Genomic DNA, 19,588 nt, shown 5'->3' with positions numbered 1-19,588 from the left:
GCGCACTCAGACTACTGGCAGGCGTCAGATGATCAAGCGAGAAGCTCTTAAAAAAACAACAACATCCGCTTTTGGTTTTCAAAATCAGTGTCTCGATGACCTCATTGTGCAATAGAAATTCAAATTAGTTTCTAGTTCACATTGAACTAGTGTGGCAATGATTACAATATTATTATCATCATCATTAGTAGTAGTGGTAGTATATATAACATTATTCCATAATATAGGTAATATTTTATTGAACTAATAAAAGTATTAAAAACAAAAAACAAGAATAAGTAGAGTATGATCACATGACCAGAGCAATAAACATTTAAGAATACAGTTCATATTATAAGTTCAAGATATTTAATTATGGAGAATTTAAAAAAAAAAAGTGTAAAAAATAAAATAAATGTGAAAATTTATTTTATACAAGATCTGGCCAAACAATAAATGTTTAGAAACATTTAATTTTCTTAATACAAGAGCCCAACATTTCATTACACAAAAAAGTTAGAAATGATTTATTATGGCAAAAACTAAACAGTAAAAGAAACCATATACATAAATGTATGTAAAACATCCTCACAGGACAACACCATCAACATTAAAGCTTTTCATAACTCTGCGAAAAGAATACATTTAAAAATCTAATATATTCAGGTATAAAAATTGCACAAATAAATATGGAGAAAAAAAACCTCAAAGATTAAAAACGTGATGATTATGTGACAATGATCTGTTTGTAACTTTGTAAATAATCAGACATTTGAATCTTTAGTGAACTAATCAAGACTTATTCGTTGGAACCTACATCCTTTTTAGTAACCAGCGTGATCTGACTAGGCAGGATATTGTCAGGTGTTTTGTTTCCGTTTTTATATGGATGATCTTCCTAAAACATTAAACAAAGTGAATACTGGAAGTATGATGGGGGGTCTTGTTAATCATCCAATATAGGCTGATCGTTGGGGGTGGGGTCTTGCTAATCATCCAATATAGGCTGATAGTTGTTCCAGCAGCTGCTCGGGGTTTACTTAATTTATAATTTGTTGAGTTAAACTCTAAAAAAGTGCAATAATTTTTGCTAATTCTGTTTGGGTGATCATTGTTTAAATGTATAGACTATAGTCAGATATTTGGATAACAGGAATGATCTCTGTGATGATGATGATCATAATCCTTATCCCTCTGAAGCCACTACACCTCTGCACCTCATCCTTTCAGTGGACTGTGTAAAAAGGTCCACTGAGCTCTCTCCTGGATATCTTCATACTTCCACAGGTATGTCATATGGACCGTTCTGCTTTTCATCCTCTTAATAGCTAATCTCACTTCCTCTTTAGTAATCGTTTGCACTTCCTTATTTACTAACTTTCCTCCTTCTGTTATTACCTCTCTCTCTCAGGAGCTCCTCAAACTACTTTATCTTCTCAGTGAGGAATCCAACCTTATAAGAACATTTAACAATGTTAATCTACAAAAGTGACTAAATACTAAAGATAAGATAAGATAAAAGGTTCCTGGCGTGGACATGTAAGGATTTTTAGTTAAGCCTTTTATTTTCATTTAATAGCATAATATCTAGACCAAAAAAAAAAAAAGAAAAAAAAAAGCTGACTTCACTTTGTACGATTACTACTAAGAAGATTTTATTTTGAAGGCAGGATCATATCATTTCCGATCCTGTTGATCTTTTGTGTACATTGACGCGGTGTGATCGGCATCCGGAGAAAGACAACGGCTCTTGGAAGCTAGAGACGAGAAATCGCTGATCTTTGTATTTGATGTGTACCTGCGGTGCATATTTTAAGGCGCGTTTGTCTAACGATCAGGGCTGATCCCAACAGGCCTCCCCTCGTCGGCTGAGCCGCCTCTCGTCAATATTCGCTAATGGGAGGTCGGCTAACTTGACGATGACGATGATGGTGATGATGATGATGCATCAGAGGATTTATCCCGGTGTCTGACTGAGATGGAGCCAGCGGCGCTCGAGTGGAGTCGCTTGCTAGCCAGCTAGCGAGCTAACGGTGCCCTCCGGGATTGAGCGTGTTCCCAAGCAGTCCGCGTTTTATAGCTAAATGGGTGCAGCCGCAGTTTTATCGCGCAGTATTTCCACCTTTGACCCCCACGTTTGATAGCCCGACCATGCCGACCTGCAAATACTGCTAACTTAACCTCCTGGGTTGGGTACACGTGACAGCGTTTATCTCGCTCCAACAATTAGCTGCACCTTCGGCCGTCCTTGGATGCTTCAGTGACGGTAACCGGGTGAGTAACATGAGCTACAGGACTTTTACTACTCAATTACAGGGGTCGGGCTATATTCTGGATGAGGCACACGGCTATTGCGCTTTGCAGGAGCCTCCAGACACCCAGCGTACGAGTTAACGTGTGTTATTGTCTCGTAAAACACTGGAGTGTTAAGTCTTAGCTTCCTATGCTGTGCGTGTCGGTCTATTTTGCAATAGTGCCAATATTTATTAACTAATCTCGTTATGCTAACTCACTCCACCGCTAGCTAGCATGTCATGAAGTACTCGACCGTGTCCTGAGCGGCTGGTCCTTTTATGGTGCTGTCTTTGCAAGGAAAACTGTAAAAGATTGGCCGCTAGCAGACTGTCGCTAAAGAAGAAGGAGCGGGCATATTTAAGAGTAAATCTTCATTATCAATACTGTGACTGCAGCGTCCAGGACGCGTGTGTTACATATAAATTCCGTGAAATAGCCTCAGCCGGTTAGCGGCAGACTCTGCTTGGTTTAGAGTGTGTGTACGGATGTGTGTGTAATAGCTATGAGTAAATTTGGGGATTGGTTCAGACAGTTTGTGTACAGTGAGGATAACGTGATGCAAGTTGCACACATGACTTGTTTCCTGTCTTGTGAAACAAGTCAGTAGGAGAGGCTAACTGCTGCCGTGCGTGTGTCCTTTTGCAGACGGTGTGTATCAGGATGGCACAGCTCTTGGATGGGGCCGGGAAACTGGTCTGGGTTCTCCTCAGATCCGTGCTCCGTTTCACTTTTATGTTCATCAACAACTGTGTAGCCATCCCATCCTACTGCTTGTACCTGATGCTGCTTCAACCCCTGAGAATATGGGACCGCTCCGTTTTCTGGCACATTGAAGGCATCATGTTCAAGTGGTTGCTGGCCATGGTGTCTTCATGGGGTTGGGTTGCAGGTTATACAGGTAAGATGTTTTTTTTTTTTTTTTTTTTTTTCCTCTTTTGTCATCCAGTGTGTGTGTGTGTGTGTGTGTGTGGATGATGGGTTCAGTGGTGACCATCTAATAATGCAGGAGCCTGCTCTAACACCAGTATGAGCTTCAAGTCTTTTCTTCACATAGGCCTGTTTTCTTCCAGGTCCTATGAGGTTACTTAAGAAGTTATTGCTATTGGGAAGATAATTTCAAAGTCTTCAAAAGCTAATAGAAGTATTCTGTTTGCTGTAGGGTAAAGTACACATTTTTAATGCTTAATGCATATAACATCAACCCAAAACCTGTTTGAGAGAAACAAATGCTTATTGCTGTGACTTAGATGTACTTACATGAAAGAGAGCGAGACAAGCATTGGCTAATACCGCCCAGCATCATGACAACTAAATATTGTGTAAACATGTTATTTAACAAACTTGGGGTTTGCTGAATGTCCTACTGTAAAACGTTGTAAAAGTTGATGTTTTGCATTACTGCTGAACCAAACCAAATCAAAAAGGGCATATTTTGCGTTGAAGCTGAACGGCCGTCATTTTCGCTTTGCATTTCATGTTTGATAGTTTTCACTGCTCGGACAGTGGTTGGCGAGAATTTGCAGAAAAATCAGCAAATTCCATGCAAACTACAGGTGAACTTCACAATCTGCTACTGGCCAAAGGAGTCACAGGTTTTCTGTGTGGTATACCACTTTGTGACCAACTTCACCTAGCAATAGCAAACTGGTTGTGGCATACACATTTTTCCATAGTGACCGATTGTTATCGTTGCGTCACTCGCCACGCTCTGGGCCGACATGAACGAGGCTTTAGCATTTGATTTCAAAGCACCTTCAGCAGGCACTTACGACTAGCAGAAGAATGCAATTTTTTCTGTAGCAACAGGTGGTTGCCAACTGGTCTCTTGGCCTGTGTAACTATGTTTTTATATTTTTTTTTTTATTTATTTATTTTTTATATTGGGCATGGACTGCAAAATAAAGGGCTGATATCAGCGTTTACAAAAACAGTATGGCCATTTATGATACTGATATATTTGTTTGTTTGTAATATCTTTATTATGATAAATAGCAGAAGCATTTTAAAATCCTTCCACACTAGTTTTATATATATTTATATAGTTTAAAACTCATGCAGCATCACAGGTTGATGTAAGACAGTAAATGGGGTAAATTTAGTAATTTTTCCTCTTTTCTTTTTTTTAAATACCATTTGTTGAAAAAACGAGTCAATAAGGAAGCTATTTGTCTATTCTTGGACATTCCAAGTTGTGGAAACATGTTACCTCTTGCAGCTTCAGGTGTATGGTTAATTGATTAATAAGCTACTAATGTTTTGGCCAAATGATTCAATAAAAATAAACAGCTCGTTCAATTGATGTTTTATTGATCCCACAAGGGAAATAATTGTAAGATGGTGCAAAAACTTTTCTATATACAACAGTTCTTAAAAAAATAAAAATGAAGTTAAGTTTAAGAAGAGTGAAAAGTGTGACTGAGATTGTGCAACAGAGCAAAGAAAGAGAGATTGATTTTAAAAAGCTAAACTTTGCCCTACTTTCAGTAGAGCTTTTTCAAATAATTGTGGTTACTTGCTTTAATAACTGATTCTGTTTAAGTGGTGTTGTATTGAAATGCATTGCTTGCTGTTTATAAGGTTGAATATATTTCTTCTTAATTAAATAAGAATTGTGCATTTGCAGACGGTTCATTTAAAGTAGCCGATTAAATTATAGATTAAGAAAACCTTTTTGTAATGATTTTGTGCTTTTCTTTGTCATTTCTATCAGTAAATGAATTCCATATAGCTTTTGGATTTGTAGTCGGACACAATAGGACATTAAAAAAGCGTCTGGTGCATTCAAAAAATTACAATGCACATTTTTCACCGTTTTTGACATTTTATAGGTTAATTAACTGAGAGCGTAGTTGCCAGATAAATCAGTAATGAAGCTAATTGTTGGTGTGCTCCACAAATGACAGATGGAGACAGAATATCAGACACACTCACCTGACAGACACGAATATCACAGGTCGTCGTTGTTTCCACTCGAATGGCTGGTTGGATATCTTGACGTGACTCAGGCTACAGTCGGGTTCATTTATATGGAGCAAAATGCTTACAAACTGCTAAGTGGTGAACATAGGAAGCAACAAGGCATGCTAATTAATAATTCAAAGCTTTCACTCTATAGAGCACCTGGACTTGCGTTGAGCAAAATGTATTGCAGGCTTTGATCGACAGGATTTGGAGTGAGATATTTGGCCATTAAAGTTTAATTCAGATTTTAAAGGTATGACATACACTGTAATTTGCAATCTGGTACTACTCATACTATGTATAGCTATGTGTACGTACTAGTATTTGTTCTGGATCTTTTAAAGTGATGAAAACCAGATAAAATGGGACATTAGTTACATTAATTAACTAATTAATTACATTGGGGCGATCGTGGCTCAAGAGTTGGGAGTTCGCCTTGTAATCGGAAGGTTGCCGGTTCGAGCCCCGGCTTGGACAGTCTCGGTCGTTGTGTCCTTGGGCAAGACACTTCACCCGTTGCCTACTGGTGGTGGTCAGAGGGCCCGGTGGCGCCAGTGTCCGGCAGCCTCGCCTCTGTCAGTGCGCCCCAGGGTGGCTGTGGCTACAATGTAGCTTTCCATCACCAGTGTGTGAATGGGTGTGTGAATGGGTGGATGACTGGTTGTGTAAAGCGCTTTGGGGTCCTTAGGGACTAGAAAAGCGCTATACAAATACAGGCCATTTGCCATTAATGCTTTGCAATTTCGAAATTTGAAAAATCACTTTAAAGCAGGGGTGTCAAACATAAGGCCCAGGGGCCAGAATCAGCCTGGCAAAGAGCCCACTGAACAGCTCTGGAAGTGTGAAGGAGTGTATAGATTTATGAGCTTTTAATTGTATTTTCGTAAGTTTTACATCTTTTTCTATTAATTATTCATAATATGCCAAATTAAATAAGTATTAGATAAAATAAATGATATGGTTTTTACAGTGGGTCCACAGAAAAAATACATTTTCTTTAAATGAATGAAAACTTTGTATTTAAGAATTGCTGCATTACAAATCACGATGGAGAGAGATAAAAAATGGCTTACTGAGTCCCCATTTTGATTTCCAGTCAGTTGAAACCTTACCATTATCCAGCAGGGGTTAATTTTTTTCTTCAAACGTGTAGGTATTGCATTTGAATAGGAAGTACATTTCATAACAGAAGACATTGTGTCATTTTGTTCAGTGAAAGCAGGGTGGCATTACCATGGCAACCGAGAGAGTCCTTTTATTTTTAACCCAATCCAGGATCTTTTTGTAACCCTAACCAAGTTTGTTGCAAATACATAAACTTTACCAACGGATTCTTCACAATAAATAATTAATATTAATACAAATTTTACAAAATGTGTGAAACTCAAATGTGGTTGGACTGGACAGCTCCAGTAGGACTAACTTTGAATCGATTAGATATCAAGAAAAGACCAGCAGTCGGCGTTTGGTTAGTTTGAAATGTTTGCTGGGCAGATGGACATAGGCGCAAGAGATGAGCCAGCTATGATGCAACATTATTATTATTATTATTATTATTATTATTATTCTTAAAGTCTGAGTAATGTTATTGTTATAAAAATTCTGCTAAATCAAAGATGTGGAGCTACCTGCTACAGTTTTACTTCTGCTTAAAAGCTATGTAAATATACTTGCATAGCTTTTAAGAATCCAAGTTATCATTATGCAGCTCCAATTTGGTCCGAGCGGTATAATTACAATTGAGGATGTTATCATTATGCAGCTCCGACCAAATTTCATTTGTGGCTTTGATGCTCAGACAGTTCTGACATGTGGGGAAAAAAAAAAAAAACATAAATGGGAAAAGACAGAAAAAGCATGAGATGAACTGTTCAGTGGGCAGTCCTGGTTGTCCTTTTGTATGTGACAGTCTGAATTTTGTGCTCAAGGGCACTGGGACAAGGTTGAGTCAGTTAGCACTGTTACCTCTCAACACAAAGCGGACCTGCTCAAACCCCGGTTCCCCGCATTGTCTTTGCAATCTTTTAGTGTGGACGATACAGCACTATTTCAGTGCTCTAGTTTTTGTCCAAGGTCACAGATTTCGACATTTATAGTCCATATTTTTCTTTCCGTGTTCAATAAATGTTGTAGTCTGATATCAGACTTGATCTCAATCTTAAATCGCACATTGCTTCTACTCCAATTTCTAAGGGAAGGGCAATCTGATTTTTTTTTTTTTCCATAAATCTTCCCATAATTTAAATCAACATTAATAGAAAGCCTTGCAAGCAAAAGTGAAAACGGTTCAGCACCTTCATTTGCAGCAGGTTCAGTGGCCAGACTTTACGATGCTGAAAACAAGCGGGTATTGGTTGCTTTAAATGCTCCTGCTGTGGAGTCTAATCATTGCTGTTTGGCTAACAGTTGGACTCCAAATGGGCCTGTGGGTGACTGTGACTGTATTCATGATTGGTCTGCATACCATACTTAACATGATGCTGTGCTGCCCTGTTATGTGGGACTTTTGGCAAACAAATGTGTTGTAAACTTTGCTGTAGATTCATCGTAATAAACACTCTTTTTGCAGTTTTGTGTAATCGGCAGAATCCTAATTGGCATTTAATCTAACAATAAATTGGTCAGATAAGCCATGTTTTAAGAAACTGTGCAAAAACTATTTATGTACTTTTGGAATGATTTTAAGTAAGTAATTTATTTTTTGTCCAGTCATGCATCCCATCTTATGAATGGTCTTTTTCCAGATTTTAGATGGTATCCATGCTCTGCACCATCATGACCTCACAAAATGTCTTTTTTGGCCATAACTCAAGAATTCATCAATAATTTATGATGAAATTTCACATAAATGTTTTATTGGATGGAATGAAACGTTGCATTCTGACCGAAGCATTTAAGCACAAGGTTGTGATTTTTATTTATACCAATTAACTGACAGCATAGTGTTAAACAAGGAGTCCTCCTAGCTGCTTGTTTTTATCTATGATGTTCCTAAAGACTGATAAGTAAATATCTTGGCGTATGATGGATATTATAAGTTGGAGTCTGTTCAGGCTGTGTTTGCAGTCCAGAAAGTCTAGAAATATGTCAGGAAGGGCTCTGACAGATTAATACGCTGCAGTCTTAAAGCTATGCTTTTGGTTAACTATCACACATGACGGATGTTGCATCACCTCCTGTGGAGAGACAGAACAGTGGTGCTTTGTAGATATCGTGGATCATTTTATCAGTAACAAACACTCGCATGAGGATGTTTTGGTGATCACAGGGGCAGCTTATATGAAATTAAATTATAATTCCAGATTTTCTCACAGTTTGAGGGTGCAAGTGAAGGCTGAGGGTTAAAGTAGCTATGTTACTATGAGGTGAATGCACTCTTAATCTCTCTTTATTTTTTAATGTTTTTTTTTTCTAAACTAGATACTCAACCGAGAGCTGCATTCTTTCCTAATTAATGGACAGTTGTGGGAATTTTGCACCTTTTCTGGTTTGTTGGCTGCTGATTATTGGGGTTGCAATAAAGGATGACATCAGCTTTAAAAATGTGACGACACTTCATGTACTAATACCATGTAAATGTTTGTTTTGTTCTGTTTTACTAGTATTAAGCAAAATTGAATAGATGAGTTTGTCCTGTAAAGAGGTTCATGCACCTCTCAAATGGCTGAAGTCAGGACAGAGAACATCTTTAGTGTGGTTATCAGCAGCTGGGAACATCATCTCACGGATAAGAGCAAAACTCACTCCACAGCATGTCCACTGCAATCATTACTCCATGAACTGAAACATCTGGAAACTCTGAAAGCTTATTATTTTGGATGGGAAAATATAGTCTTTTCGATTTAATTTGAAGCTTTATTTAAACTTACAGACAGAAGCCATTTTTAGTTTCCTATTTGCACATTATTGTTTTTGTTGAAATACTACTGGCACTTTAATTTGTATTACTTAAAGTGAAATAAATAAAAATATTTATTCTGACAGTCCTATTGAGTAATGTTAAAAATACACTGTATTATTTTCAAATTCATGTTTTCTGTGTCATGAATTTAATTTGCTGTGGGACGGGACAACAGGGTGATATTCACAGGTGGGCAGACTTGAGCAGATGAGGTACTGGAGTGTAGAACAGAAGGACTGCCAACAGGACGCTAAGATAAGAGTTATTCAAGTAATTGTTGAGTAATTGACAAACAAAGAAAAATTGGCAGATTACTCACTAACCAAAATGATCTTTAGTTGCAGCCCTACTGATTATAATGGAAGGCATGCTGCAGTATTTGACTGCTGGAAGGCTCCCCTCTGCAAACAGGTTAACCTGTGACAAATGATTAACTAGATTTGTGTAGCAGACAAAGCACTGATCTGCAATTTCTTTTGACCAGAGGTTTCACAACTCTTATGTTCTCTCATAGACATGGTTGAGGAAACTAAATGTTGACCGCTGTTGGAGTTGAGCTTAGCTTTCAGTACAGTAACGTCACTGCACGGTGATGAATGTTAAAATACTTCATCTGTAACTTAAGCAACTGAAGCATTTGGACGGTTCCAGCCTGTTAATTGAAAGAACTATAACTGCTCCACCAGTGCTGCTAGCTGGTTGGCATAACTCAATAGCTAACATTAAAACGCAATTATGATGCACTAACAGGTATTTGCCTGTTTCACATGTAAAAAGGGCACAGGTACAGTTACATTAAGGAAAAAGTGCTTGATAACAGCAGCAATAATCAAACCGCCACGATGCACAAGTGACGCACACCTCATGTCACTGCGAGTACACCTGTACAGCCATAATGTGACACCTTATACATAATCAAGAGTGTGCGATACATCAATGAGCACTGCTCACCCTTTATTCCATCACCAGACTCATAAAGGCGTGTCCTGCTGTGTTACACTCTCACAGGATGTATTGCATATATTCAGGGCTTGGGTTTCAAAATGAGTATTGCAAAATATTAATTATATTGTAAGTAGAGCTGGGCGATGGAACGATAACGATATGTATCGCGATATAACTTTTACTAGATAGAGAAATTAAGCTATCGTGATAGACCTCGCCGCTCTTGTCCTCAAAAAAAAAAAAAAAAAAAAAAGGTCAGCCAATCCAAACTAAGTAGCGCAGAGCCGAACCAGTCACAGCCGCAGCGTCACGTCCGCGTGACTTGTTACGTACAGCACAAGTGCCAAGCCGCACGTGTGTTTGTTTGGGAAGCAGCCAGCGGGTAATGGAGGAAATGAGTGTGCCGACTAGAAAAATCAACCGAGCGTGACCGAAGAGAAAACAGATGATGGTTCCAATGCCGGAGAGATTGTCGAACGGAAGAGCCATAGAAGTTCCGTAGTTTGAAGGTATTTCGGCTATTTCAAGTCTGACAAAAAACAGAGTAGCGTGCACTGTAAATTGTGCCGAAAACAAGTCTGGAAATACAATAAACTGGTGCATGCGTCACACTGTGCGCCACGTTATTGTTTCGGTGAAATGAATTTCTACAATACTGTTACTGTTAATTCTACTCTCTGCAGTGTTTAAATGCTTACATATACACACAGTTACTGTCCGTCCACACATACGACTCGGTTCTGCTTCTATGCCCCAGCTTTGTTTACTATTTCCCACCGAGGCTTCTAGACTTCTGATTGGCCAACATTTCTGCACGGTTAGGAATCTAGCGCCACCTGCTGCTTTGGCATGTTCATAGCAGCGTTTTCCTTCATTTCTGCCTTTATGTGTGGACGGGATTATTTTTTAAAACGAAAACGGAAAATCTCAGTTTTCAAAAATACCCGTGTACGTGTGGACGTAGCCTCAGTCTCTGACTGGAAGCGCTAATTCGTCATTCGGCTTTTGTCAGACTAAAGTAACTGTTAAAACTGTTTGAAAAGCTCAGCTATACAACAAGGAGAGATTGAGAATTTCCTTTTAGTTCTCAGTTTATTTGATATTGACAAAAGTTAGTCAGTTTTGTCTGTTCTTCTGTAAAACAAACTAAGATTTATTTTTAGAATTAATATTTTGTTTCTAAGTGGAATTGACAATTTAGTAGTCTGTTTCGTTTGTTCTATTTTGAAACTTAAACGCTTTAGCGGCTGCCTTTTGTGTAGTTTGCAATATTTGCCTTTATTTATCTGAAAAAGTCTCATGTTCCTTAAGTACATCTACCCTGTTGAACTTATTATGGGAAATAAATATTTAAATAAAAACAAGCTGCTGATTATTTCACATTTTACTTGTGAGCAACGGCACATTTAAATCTTACAAATATAGTTATTTGGCTTATATCGTGATAGATATCGTTATCGCCTAAAATGAAAAAAAACATATCGTGATATGAAAAAATCTCATATCGCCCAGCTCTAATTGTAAGGTATTCTCACATTTGGACCAGAGCAGAAGGACTTGCTGGTAGCACTGCAAAAGTGGACTGATGCTGCTTGGCATACAGTCTGTGTGAGCTCTCGTGGTAGTCCTGCAAATGTGCTTAGTAAAGTAAACCGTAAATCTGCTTCAACTAATGAAGGACTGGGCACCATAAGATCAACATAGTTCTAGTGATGTTGATAATAATGTTATTCCTCAGGATCCTCAGGCAGTAAGGTGAATCACCTAACATATTTCGATAAAAGAAGAAACTCAAAACTGATCCCAGTCTAACAGAAAAGGTGAATTGTTGCTGTGTTTTGGTCCTGCCGTTTGCATAGGTGTGGGCGGTTGGCATGCTCTCCCTGTACCTGTGTGGATTCTCTCTGGCTTCCTACAGTCCCAAAACATACATGTTAGATAAATCGGCTATAAGCATGAAAGGTTCTGTCTCTTTGTGTTAGTCCTGTAAAGGGACTAGCAACCAGGGTGTGCCACTATCTCCTACCCTATCAGAGCTTAGCAACATCAACTAGCCTAGACACAGCAGTTCTGACTCCAGAGGCACGTGTCAGGCTAATGGGCTCAGAATATATCAGTAGCTCAAACTTCTAATGATGAAATGACTTGTTTGAATTAGTAAATTACACAGTGCTGAAGTGCAGAGGACAGGAAACGAAAAGCAAAGACACTGATGCAGCTCAATGAGAGTATCACAAAAAGAGAAGTGGACAAGAAATTGCACCACTTTTTGTTTGTTTATTTATGTTCATGAAAGAGAATGACAAAAGGAAAAAGACGGTGCAAGACCTGTAATTAAGCTCGCGAGTAGTATTCACACCAAAGTGTTTGAATCCTTCCTATGAATCGTGTATTGAAGCTGTAATCTCAATAGCAGGGAGCCTGTTACTTTAACATTAACGTCTACAACTACAAGCATGCTATAAATAAGGTTTTTTTTACAGCATGTTTTGTCCTTTTATTTGTCTGCAGGTTTACGTTATGTCAGCAGAAATAAAGCACAGATGTGCTGTTATAGCTGCGACAAAGAGTGGCCGTTAGAATTCATTAGGCCACCTTTTACAGGATAAATCTTGATTGCCAGGAGATCAAAGATGATGACTGAATGTTCAGACTCTGCACACTTGTTTGCTTTCGTCACTCTTTGTTCACCGGGAATGTGACGTTTCCAAGAGAAGCAGCGCAACTATATACACGGCTGAGTGTGTGGACTGAGAGAAATCGTTCAGAATTGGTATCTGTAAAAGCTTCATTAGAATTTATCACCATTTAAACACCATGTGTGCCGCATCAGTATGTTAGCAGGAGAAGTATGCAAACCACAGACAGTATAAACTGTCGACGTAGCTTTAGCTGGCCTTAAAAGATACTTTCCTAAGGATTTTATGGGCTCAGGCAGTCATTTCATTACTTGGGGGTCTTACTGGCTTGTCAATCACAAGTTGTTAGCCAGCGAGCCTGCAGCTTCACAATCACATTGAACCCTTGTTCGTCACATGCAGTTTCAAAAGACCAAGTTGGCAACACTGAAAACTTTCAACTCATGGGCTCATAACAAGACTCCACGCTGTCTATGTCACTTTATGCCACCCACACACCAAACTGCTTGCTAGCATTTATGCAGTCTTACAACTACTTAGTTGTGGTTATAGTATGATGGAAGATAATCTGCATCCATGAATTCAGAAAGCCCAGACTCCCCCCCCCCCCCTCAGTTTCAGTCATTGAAATCAGAATCTGTAAGTCTATAACTTGACTCCTTTTTTTTTTTCGTATATGTCCCGCGTCTAACAAGGTACTTTCGGCTACTACCTCATTTGTCCAGAGGTCGCCACAGCAGATGGATGTACGTGTTTGATTTTGCACTGACTTTATGGCCTTCCTGATACAACGCAGCTCTATTTGGGTTGTATCTCTTTGTCTGTAGCTATAGTCAGACATTGGTCTGTTATACAAAAATCAGTTAGCAGAACTTGGTGCTACAAATCCTGAATGCAGAATGGAAACATTTTGATATGCCGTTAGACTTGGGATGTTTTAGTTTTACTTCCATATTAGGGCTGCTTTGTTTTTTGTTTTTGTTTGTTTTATTTCCTACAGGGTATGCAAAGATATGCTTATGCTGAACACTTTCTGGCACCACATGGTCAAAGTTTACAAACCTTGCAAAGGTCATAGGATATCTGATACTGATACTGAACAATGGACTGATCTAATTAGTTTTCCTCTGTCTTGAGTACCAGTTGCTAGCAGGAGAGCCAGCTATGTCTAGACAATGTTTTTGTTTCTGGTGTTCACTTATTTTCTTCCTATATCAGCCCTGATGTATCAGTATTGTCTGAGTGACATCACCTATCATTCAGGAGAAGTCTGCAGCAGCTACCTGTGTCTTAATGGCGAGCATAAATAGATTTGATCATTGGTATACTGGAGTTTTATCTTTATTTTTTTTTATTCTGATCAGTACTAGTTTTGTTCCTTCTACTTGATCAGTAGAAATTAAAACCATAATTTATGTTAATCAAGAATAAAAGCAAATTGCCAACAAAATACAGGTTCTAGCTTCTCGGATGTGACTATATGCTAGTTAGTAATCTGATTGCTTTTGGGTATTGGAAAGTGAAAAGTCAGGTTCGCCTTTCAGGAATGGTGATTCCTTCTTGCTGTCTACGCCCAATACAATCATTCTTTTATAGAGACAATAACATGCTGATGATAACTTATTGTCACGTTGTTTTTCTGAATACCTACTCAAGAATAGATGCTTTTGTGCTGATAGGAGTTTCAAGTGATTAGATGCTTCTAAATGATTAGAAGTATAATTAAAAGAACAATTTTGGATGTAGTGTTGTTCATATATTCTCTCTAATATCCCCATCTTGGGGGGATAACTGGGGATAACTTTCAGTGTTCCATGTTATGGCATAAGACTGAGCGTGTTTCAGGTTGTCTGAGCAGTAGACAGTGGCCGGCTGGAGTAAATTCATTCTGAAGCTGATTTTCATTTGTCAAAGCCTCCGTACACCCACGGAAGTGTTTGCAGTTACTTGGCTGATTAGACTTGTTCTTTGGACTGTGTGGGTGTCCACAGATCATCTTTGACGGACATTTCCTCGACTGTCTTGAGCTATTTGTGTCGCACCTGTTAGGCTGAGACAGCTTTGCTCTCTTTTCAGGATTTCATCAACCTCCGTTTACGTCAGTCTTTGTCAGCATTCTGTTCTGTTTGACCTCAGCATTGCTGGTATTTTGAGTCATTTATCCTACTGGCTAACAAGGTCTTTGTCCTCGGTAATCAAAGAAATGCATCTAGATGAAAGCACCGATAGAATATTCACTATAAAAACAACAGCATGCACTGTTAAAAGCTTTTACCTAGAGAAACAGTACTGTCGGTGTATTGGCACCACTTTGGTAAATGTTTAATGTGTGTAGTGCATGAAAACATACTGTAGGTTTAAATGGACTTGGAGTCATGTCTTGTATCATGAGTGAAGGAGTGAACCAGAGTGGAATAATGGCCCTGCGGCTCGGGATCAGTGGAGAGGGCGATAGCATGAATGGAAATTAACATCTCTTTTGTTCTGAAGCCCTGAAACATGTTTGCATAAGTGGAGGCTGACGTTTAAATCCCCGGTGTGCAGAGAGAGACTGTGGGGTATTGATTTGGATGAACACTGTGCATTATGCGGTAAATCCATGTTTTAATGTCGATATGTTGTAACACAACAAACTTTTAGAGCAAAATGAGGTCAAACTGGCTTTTAGCTTTTATTGAGAGTAAGAATTTAAAAGCAATTCATGATACTCCACAATCATTGTATTGATATGGAGACCTTGATAACTGGATTTAACCTGGTCTTTTACTGTGTAGGGCTGTCTGTTCTTCACACTCACTGGACATGACCTGCTCCTGTATTATGAGAACAGAGTTATGGTAACCAGTAATTGATATTTTCATGAAATTTTGTCCTTCAACCTTCAGGTTGCTATCATTGCTGCTGGACTTGATGCAAAAAGAAAGGATAAAAAAAATCGATGTGGGGTAGAGTCCCCAGCCCAAACTAGGGCTGTGCGATATGACCAAAGTCTCATATCCCGATATAAGACATCTATCGTCCCGATAACGATATAAATCACAAAAATGTAACATTTTCTGTAAATTCTGTGAATCTCGGGCAGCTCGACTTGCAGGAAGTGTTTCCAGCTGCGCGTCATGTAGCTGGAGTTGAGTGTTTTAACCGATGCATGAAACTATACATTTTTAGACATAAGTTGTAACGGCCGCGTTTTCTTTGAGTATTTATTACACGGCGTGCTGCGGGGAAAAGCCTGTTCTAACGTTTGAGTCTAAGGTTTATTTTTTAGCACCTGGTGGCTCTTTTTTACTTCTCATCCGTAAATAATCTGCTCTTTCACGTGATTCAGTTTATTTTGAAAAGTCTCAACAGGATCTTGAGCTTTATTGTGAAAAGTTTATGTGGAACATAAACAAGCAGACACGCGAGGGTGTTACCGTCGCTGTTGCTAACCACAACGCATAAAAACAGGTGCTTGTCTGTCAGTAGTGTGGTTATATAAAATATAAGAGAAAGAACTTTAAGAAATTAATATAGCCACTGCAGTGACCATCAAAAGGATGAAAAAATATTGCCGTAAACAGTTTATTTTGCGACACCACGAAACAAACGATAGCGTAAAATGAAACGATAGACGTTTTTAGATCGTCATCTGATATACATCGTTATATCGAACAGCCCTAGCCCAAACTATATTTAGTCATGAATGTATCCTGACCTGTTCGAGGGTTTTGAAGGCAGATAATCATTTGAGAATAGAATAGAATTCAACTTTATTGTCATTGCACATGCACAGGTACAGGACAACGAAATGCAGTTTGCATCCATCCAGAAGTGCTTTAGCCGTGATATAGATATTAGAATATATATTAGCAATAATATAGATATGTAAGTATATTACAGAAATGGGTCTATTATGGTATAATGTACACGGTATGAAGTATGTTATGAAGTGTGAGTGTAGTGAGTACAAGCTATGAACAGGATATAAATATGGAATAAAAAACTATACAGAAATCTGAGATATACAGCTATACAGAAATGGGAACTATGCAAGTTATAAACAGTTGTAGGATTTAAAAATGATCGTATGTACAGAATGATTATTTACACAGAACTATACAGTTGTGCAGTTAAGATAAGTGAGATATGTGGATAATTTCTACAGAGGCTATATAAAGTGCTAGTGGTTGTGAGTGATGGTTCAGTCCATGTTGTTGCGTGCGTGTGCGTGCGCGCTCGCGCGTGTTCGCATCCAGTCCAGTCCACGAGTTTAACGTGGGTCAGATGTCAGGAGGCAGAGTTCAGGAGTCTGACAGCTGTGGGGAAGAAGCTGTTCCGGTACCTGGTGGCCTTAGTCCGGAGGCTCCTGTAGCGCCTCCCAGAGGGCAGGAGGGTGAAGAATCTATGTGATGGGTGACTGGGGTCTTTGATGATTTTCCCAGCCCTTTTCAGACACTGCTTCCTGTAGATGTCCTTTATGGCAGGAAGTGGTGCTCCGGCGATGCGCTGGGCAGTTTTCACGACCCTCTGCAGCGCCTTCCGGTCCGAGGCAGAGTAGTTCCCGTACCAGACTGTTATACAGTTGGTCAGGATGCTCTCGATGGTGCAGCGATAGAAGTTCACCAGGATGTCTGAGGACAGGTGGTTCTTCCTCAGTCCTCAAGAAGAAGAGGCGCTGGTGAGCCTTCTTGACCAGCTTGGAGCAGTTGGTCGTCCAGGTGAGATCCTTGGAGATGTGGACTCCCAGGAACTTGAAGCTGCTCACACGCTCCACAGCCGTCCCCTTAATGTGGATGGGTGGATGTGGGTCAGCATTCCTCCTGTAGTCCACGATGAGCTCCTTGGTCTTCTCGGTGTTAAGCAGCAGGTTGTTTCTGTCGCACCACTCAGCCAGACGATCCACCTCCTCCCTGTAGGCGGCCTCATCGTTGTCACTGATGAGGCCAGGGGGGGGAGACAGGATTTGAAATGTGCTAGGACCAGCTGCTCTAAGCACTTAGTGATGATGGGGGTGAGTGCTACTGGGCGGTAGTCATTGAGGCTAGATGGGTTGGAGTTTTTGGGTATCGGGACGATGGAGGTGGATTTGAAGCAGGCCGGTACCACAGCGTGGGCCAAGGACAGATTGAATATGTCTGTGAGCACTCCTGCAAGCTCCCCAGAACACGCTCTGAGAACACGCCCGGGGATGCCATCAGGACCTGCAGCCTTGTGGACATTGATCCTGCTCAGCACCGCTCCTACATCGGTGGGGGAGAGAGTCAGAGGTTGGTGGTCTGGCGTCAAGTCTGTTGTGGTTGTGGGGTTCCCTCGCTCAAAACGAGCATAAAAGTTGTTGAGCTCGTTGAGGAAGGAGACATCAGAGGATGCGGGGGAGGGTTTGGTGGTCCTGTAGTCTGTAATGGTCTGGAGTCCTTGCCACATGCGTCGGGGGTTGGAGTTGGAGAAGTGTTCTTCTACCTTCTTTTTGTAATGGTGTTTGGCTTTTTTGATGCCCTTCTTTAGATTAGCCCTGGCTGTACTGTAGGCGTGTGCATCTCCTGACCTAAAGGCAGTGTTGCGGACCTTCAGGAGGAGACGAACATCACGGTTCATCCAAGGCTTCTGGTTGGGGTACATGGTGATCGGTGATTTGAGATTTGAAAAATAAGAAAAAGTCTGTTGCTTGGATTGTGAGGTTTCCAAACTTTACTATTTCAGCAGCAATACCCATGGCATGTTACGGAGCACCTGTTCCCAGAATCCAAACTGCTGCACCTCAGTTTGAAATATGAAACTTCTCAGCGGCCCACACAAACCTTTATTCACAAATCTGACCATCACGCTGGCCTCGTGAGTTTTCTTTTTGTTTTCGGCTGTTCATTTTGATATTCTGCTGATTTGCGTTTTGTGGGTTGATTTAAATTGGAAAGCTGTTCTTGAATTGCGTGACAGTTCCTTCCCACTATCGACACGAAAATGAAAACTGTTCAGGATCAAACGGTTGAGTAAGAATGACAGTTGATAAATCCTGTGGCTTTGTTTCCCTGGTTCTGTTTTTAATTGTAAACGTATGATGGCAACTCTGACTAAACTTTACATCAGAAATCTTTATCATACATTTGTCTGTTGTAAATCACTTCTTTGGCCCAACTTTACTATCTTCCGCAGCCCACTGTGTGGCCATGAGCTGCTCTCTGAGACTTTTTTATGTATATTTTCTGTATTTACCAGAAAGTTGTGTGTTTACCTTGGTTGCATTTTTATTTTTATTTTTATTCCTATTTATTCTATTTATCCCCTTCGTATATTTTATTTATATTGTCTCTGTATTTATATATATGTGTGTGTGTATAACTCTAACTTCTGTCGGTGCTGTGCTTTTTTGGAAATCGAATTTCCCAGAGGAACCCACCCGAGGGATTAATAAAGTTCTATCTTATCTTATCTTATTTGATGTTACTAATAAACAGTAACATGGAGCGAGCTTTCTCTGTTAAGTGTTGTCAGTTGTTCGTGTTTGCAGCTACAGAGTGAGTACTTTAATATCTGCTAATGAAGTGCTGAATAAATTGCACACTGAATGACTAAATCCTTTTGTGAGCATGTTGAACAGTTAGCAGCAGGTACCGTTACTCATGTACATTTTTTAAAAAATTAAATTAAAACGACAAGGTAATAACTGAGTCATGCAGAAACTGTCAATACTGACAGGTTGTTCAAATGTCTTTTTTTCCTGAACTCATGAAAGCAGATCTTATTCCTCTTTTAGAGGAACTAGAGCCGTGTCCATTCAGAGAGAGCGTAACCCATGTTTATTTACAGATTTCCCCTAAATGCATCACATGTAGGCAATCAGAGTCACTAAAGTAGTGCTTTTGTAGTTAAAAAATGAAGTTAAATGATC

General features: G+C 39.6%; 1 protein-coding gene across 2 annotated transcripts in view; it reads left to right on the top strand.

Moving 5' to 3' along the window:
• Positions 1–1,670: 1,670 nt before the first annotated feature.
• lpgat1 (lysophosphatidylglycerol acyltransferase 1) overlaps positions 1,671–19,588 on the top strand; it is a 65,750-nt gene continuing 47,832 nt past the window's right edge. For both annotated transcript variants that reach the window (XR_015125072.1, XM_086264489.1), the window contains exons 1-2: positions 1,671–2,253; positions 2,920–3,172. Coding sequence is in view for 1 of the 2 variants with exons in the window: in XM_086264489.1 (XP_086120615.1) it covers positions 2,935–3,172 (238 nt within the window). In the remaining variant the exon portion in view is untranslated. The remainder of the gene's footprint in view (positions 2,254–2,919; positions 3,173–19,588) is intronic.

Source organism: Aulonocara sp. 'chitande type north' Nkhata Bay, linkage group LG15 (assembly GCF_057382095.1).
Source record: "Aulonocara sp. 'chitande type north' Nkhata Bay isolate Kocher_YH1m ecotype deep benthic linkage group LG15, A_spYH_male_GT1.1, whole genome shotgun sequence".
NCBI lineage: Eukaryota > Metazoa > Chordata > Actinopteri > Cichliformes > Cichlidae > Aulonocara > Aulonocara sp. 'chitande type north' Nkhata Bay.
The sequence above is the reverse complement of the archived record's forward strand: the minus strand, read 5'-3'. Positions and strand labels throughout refer to the sequence as shown.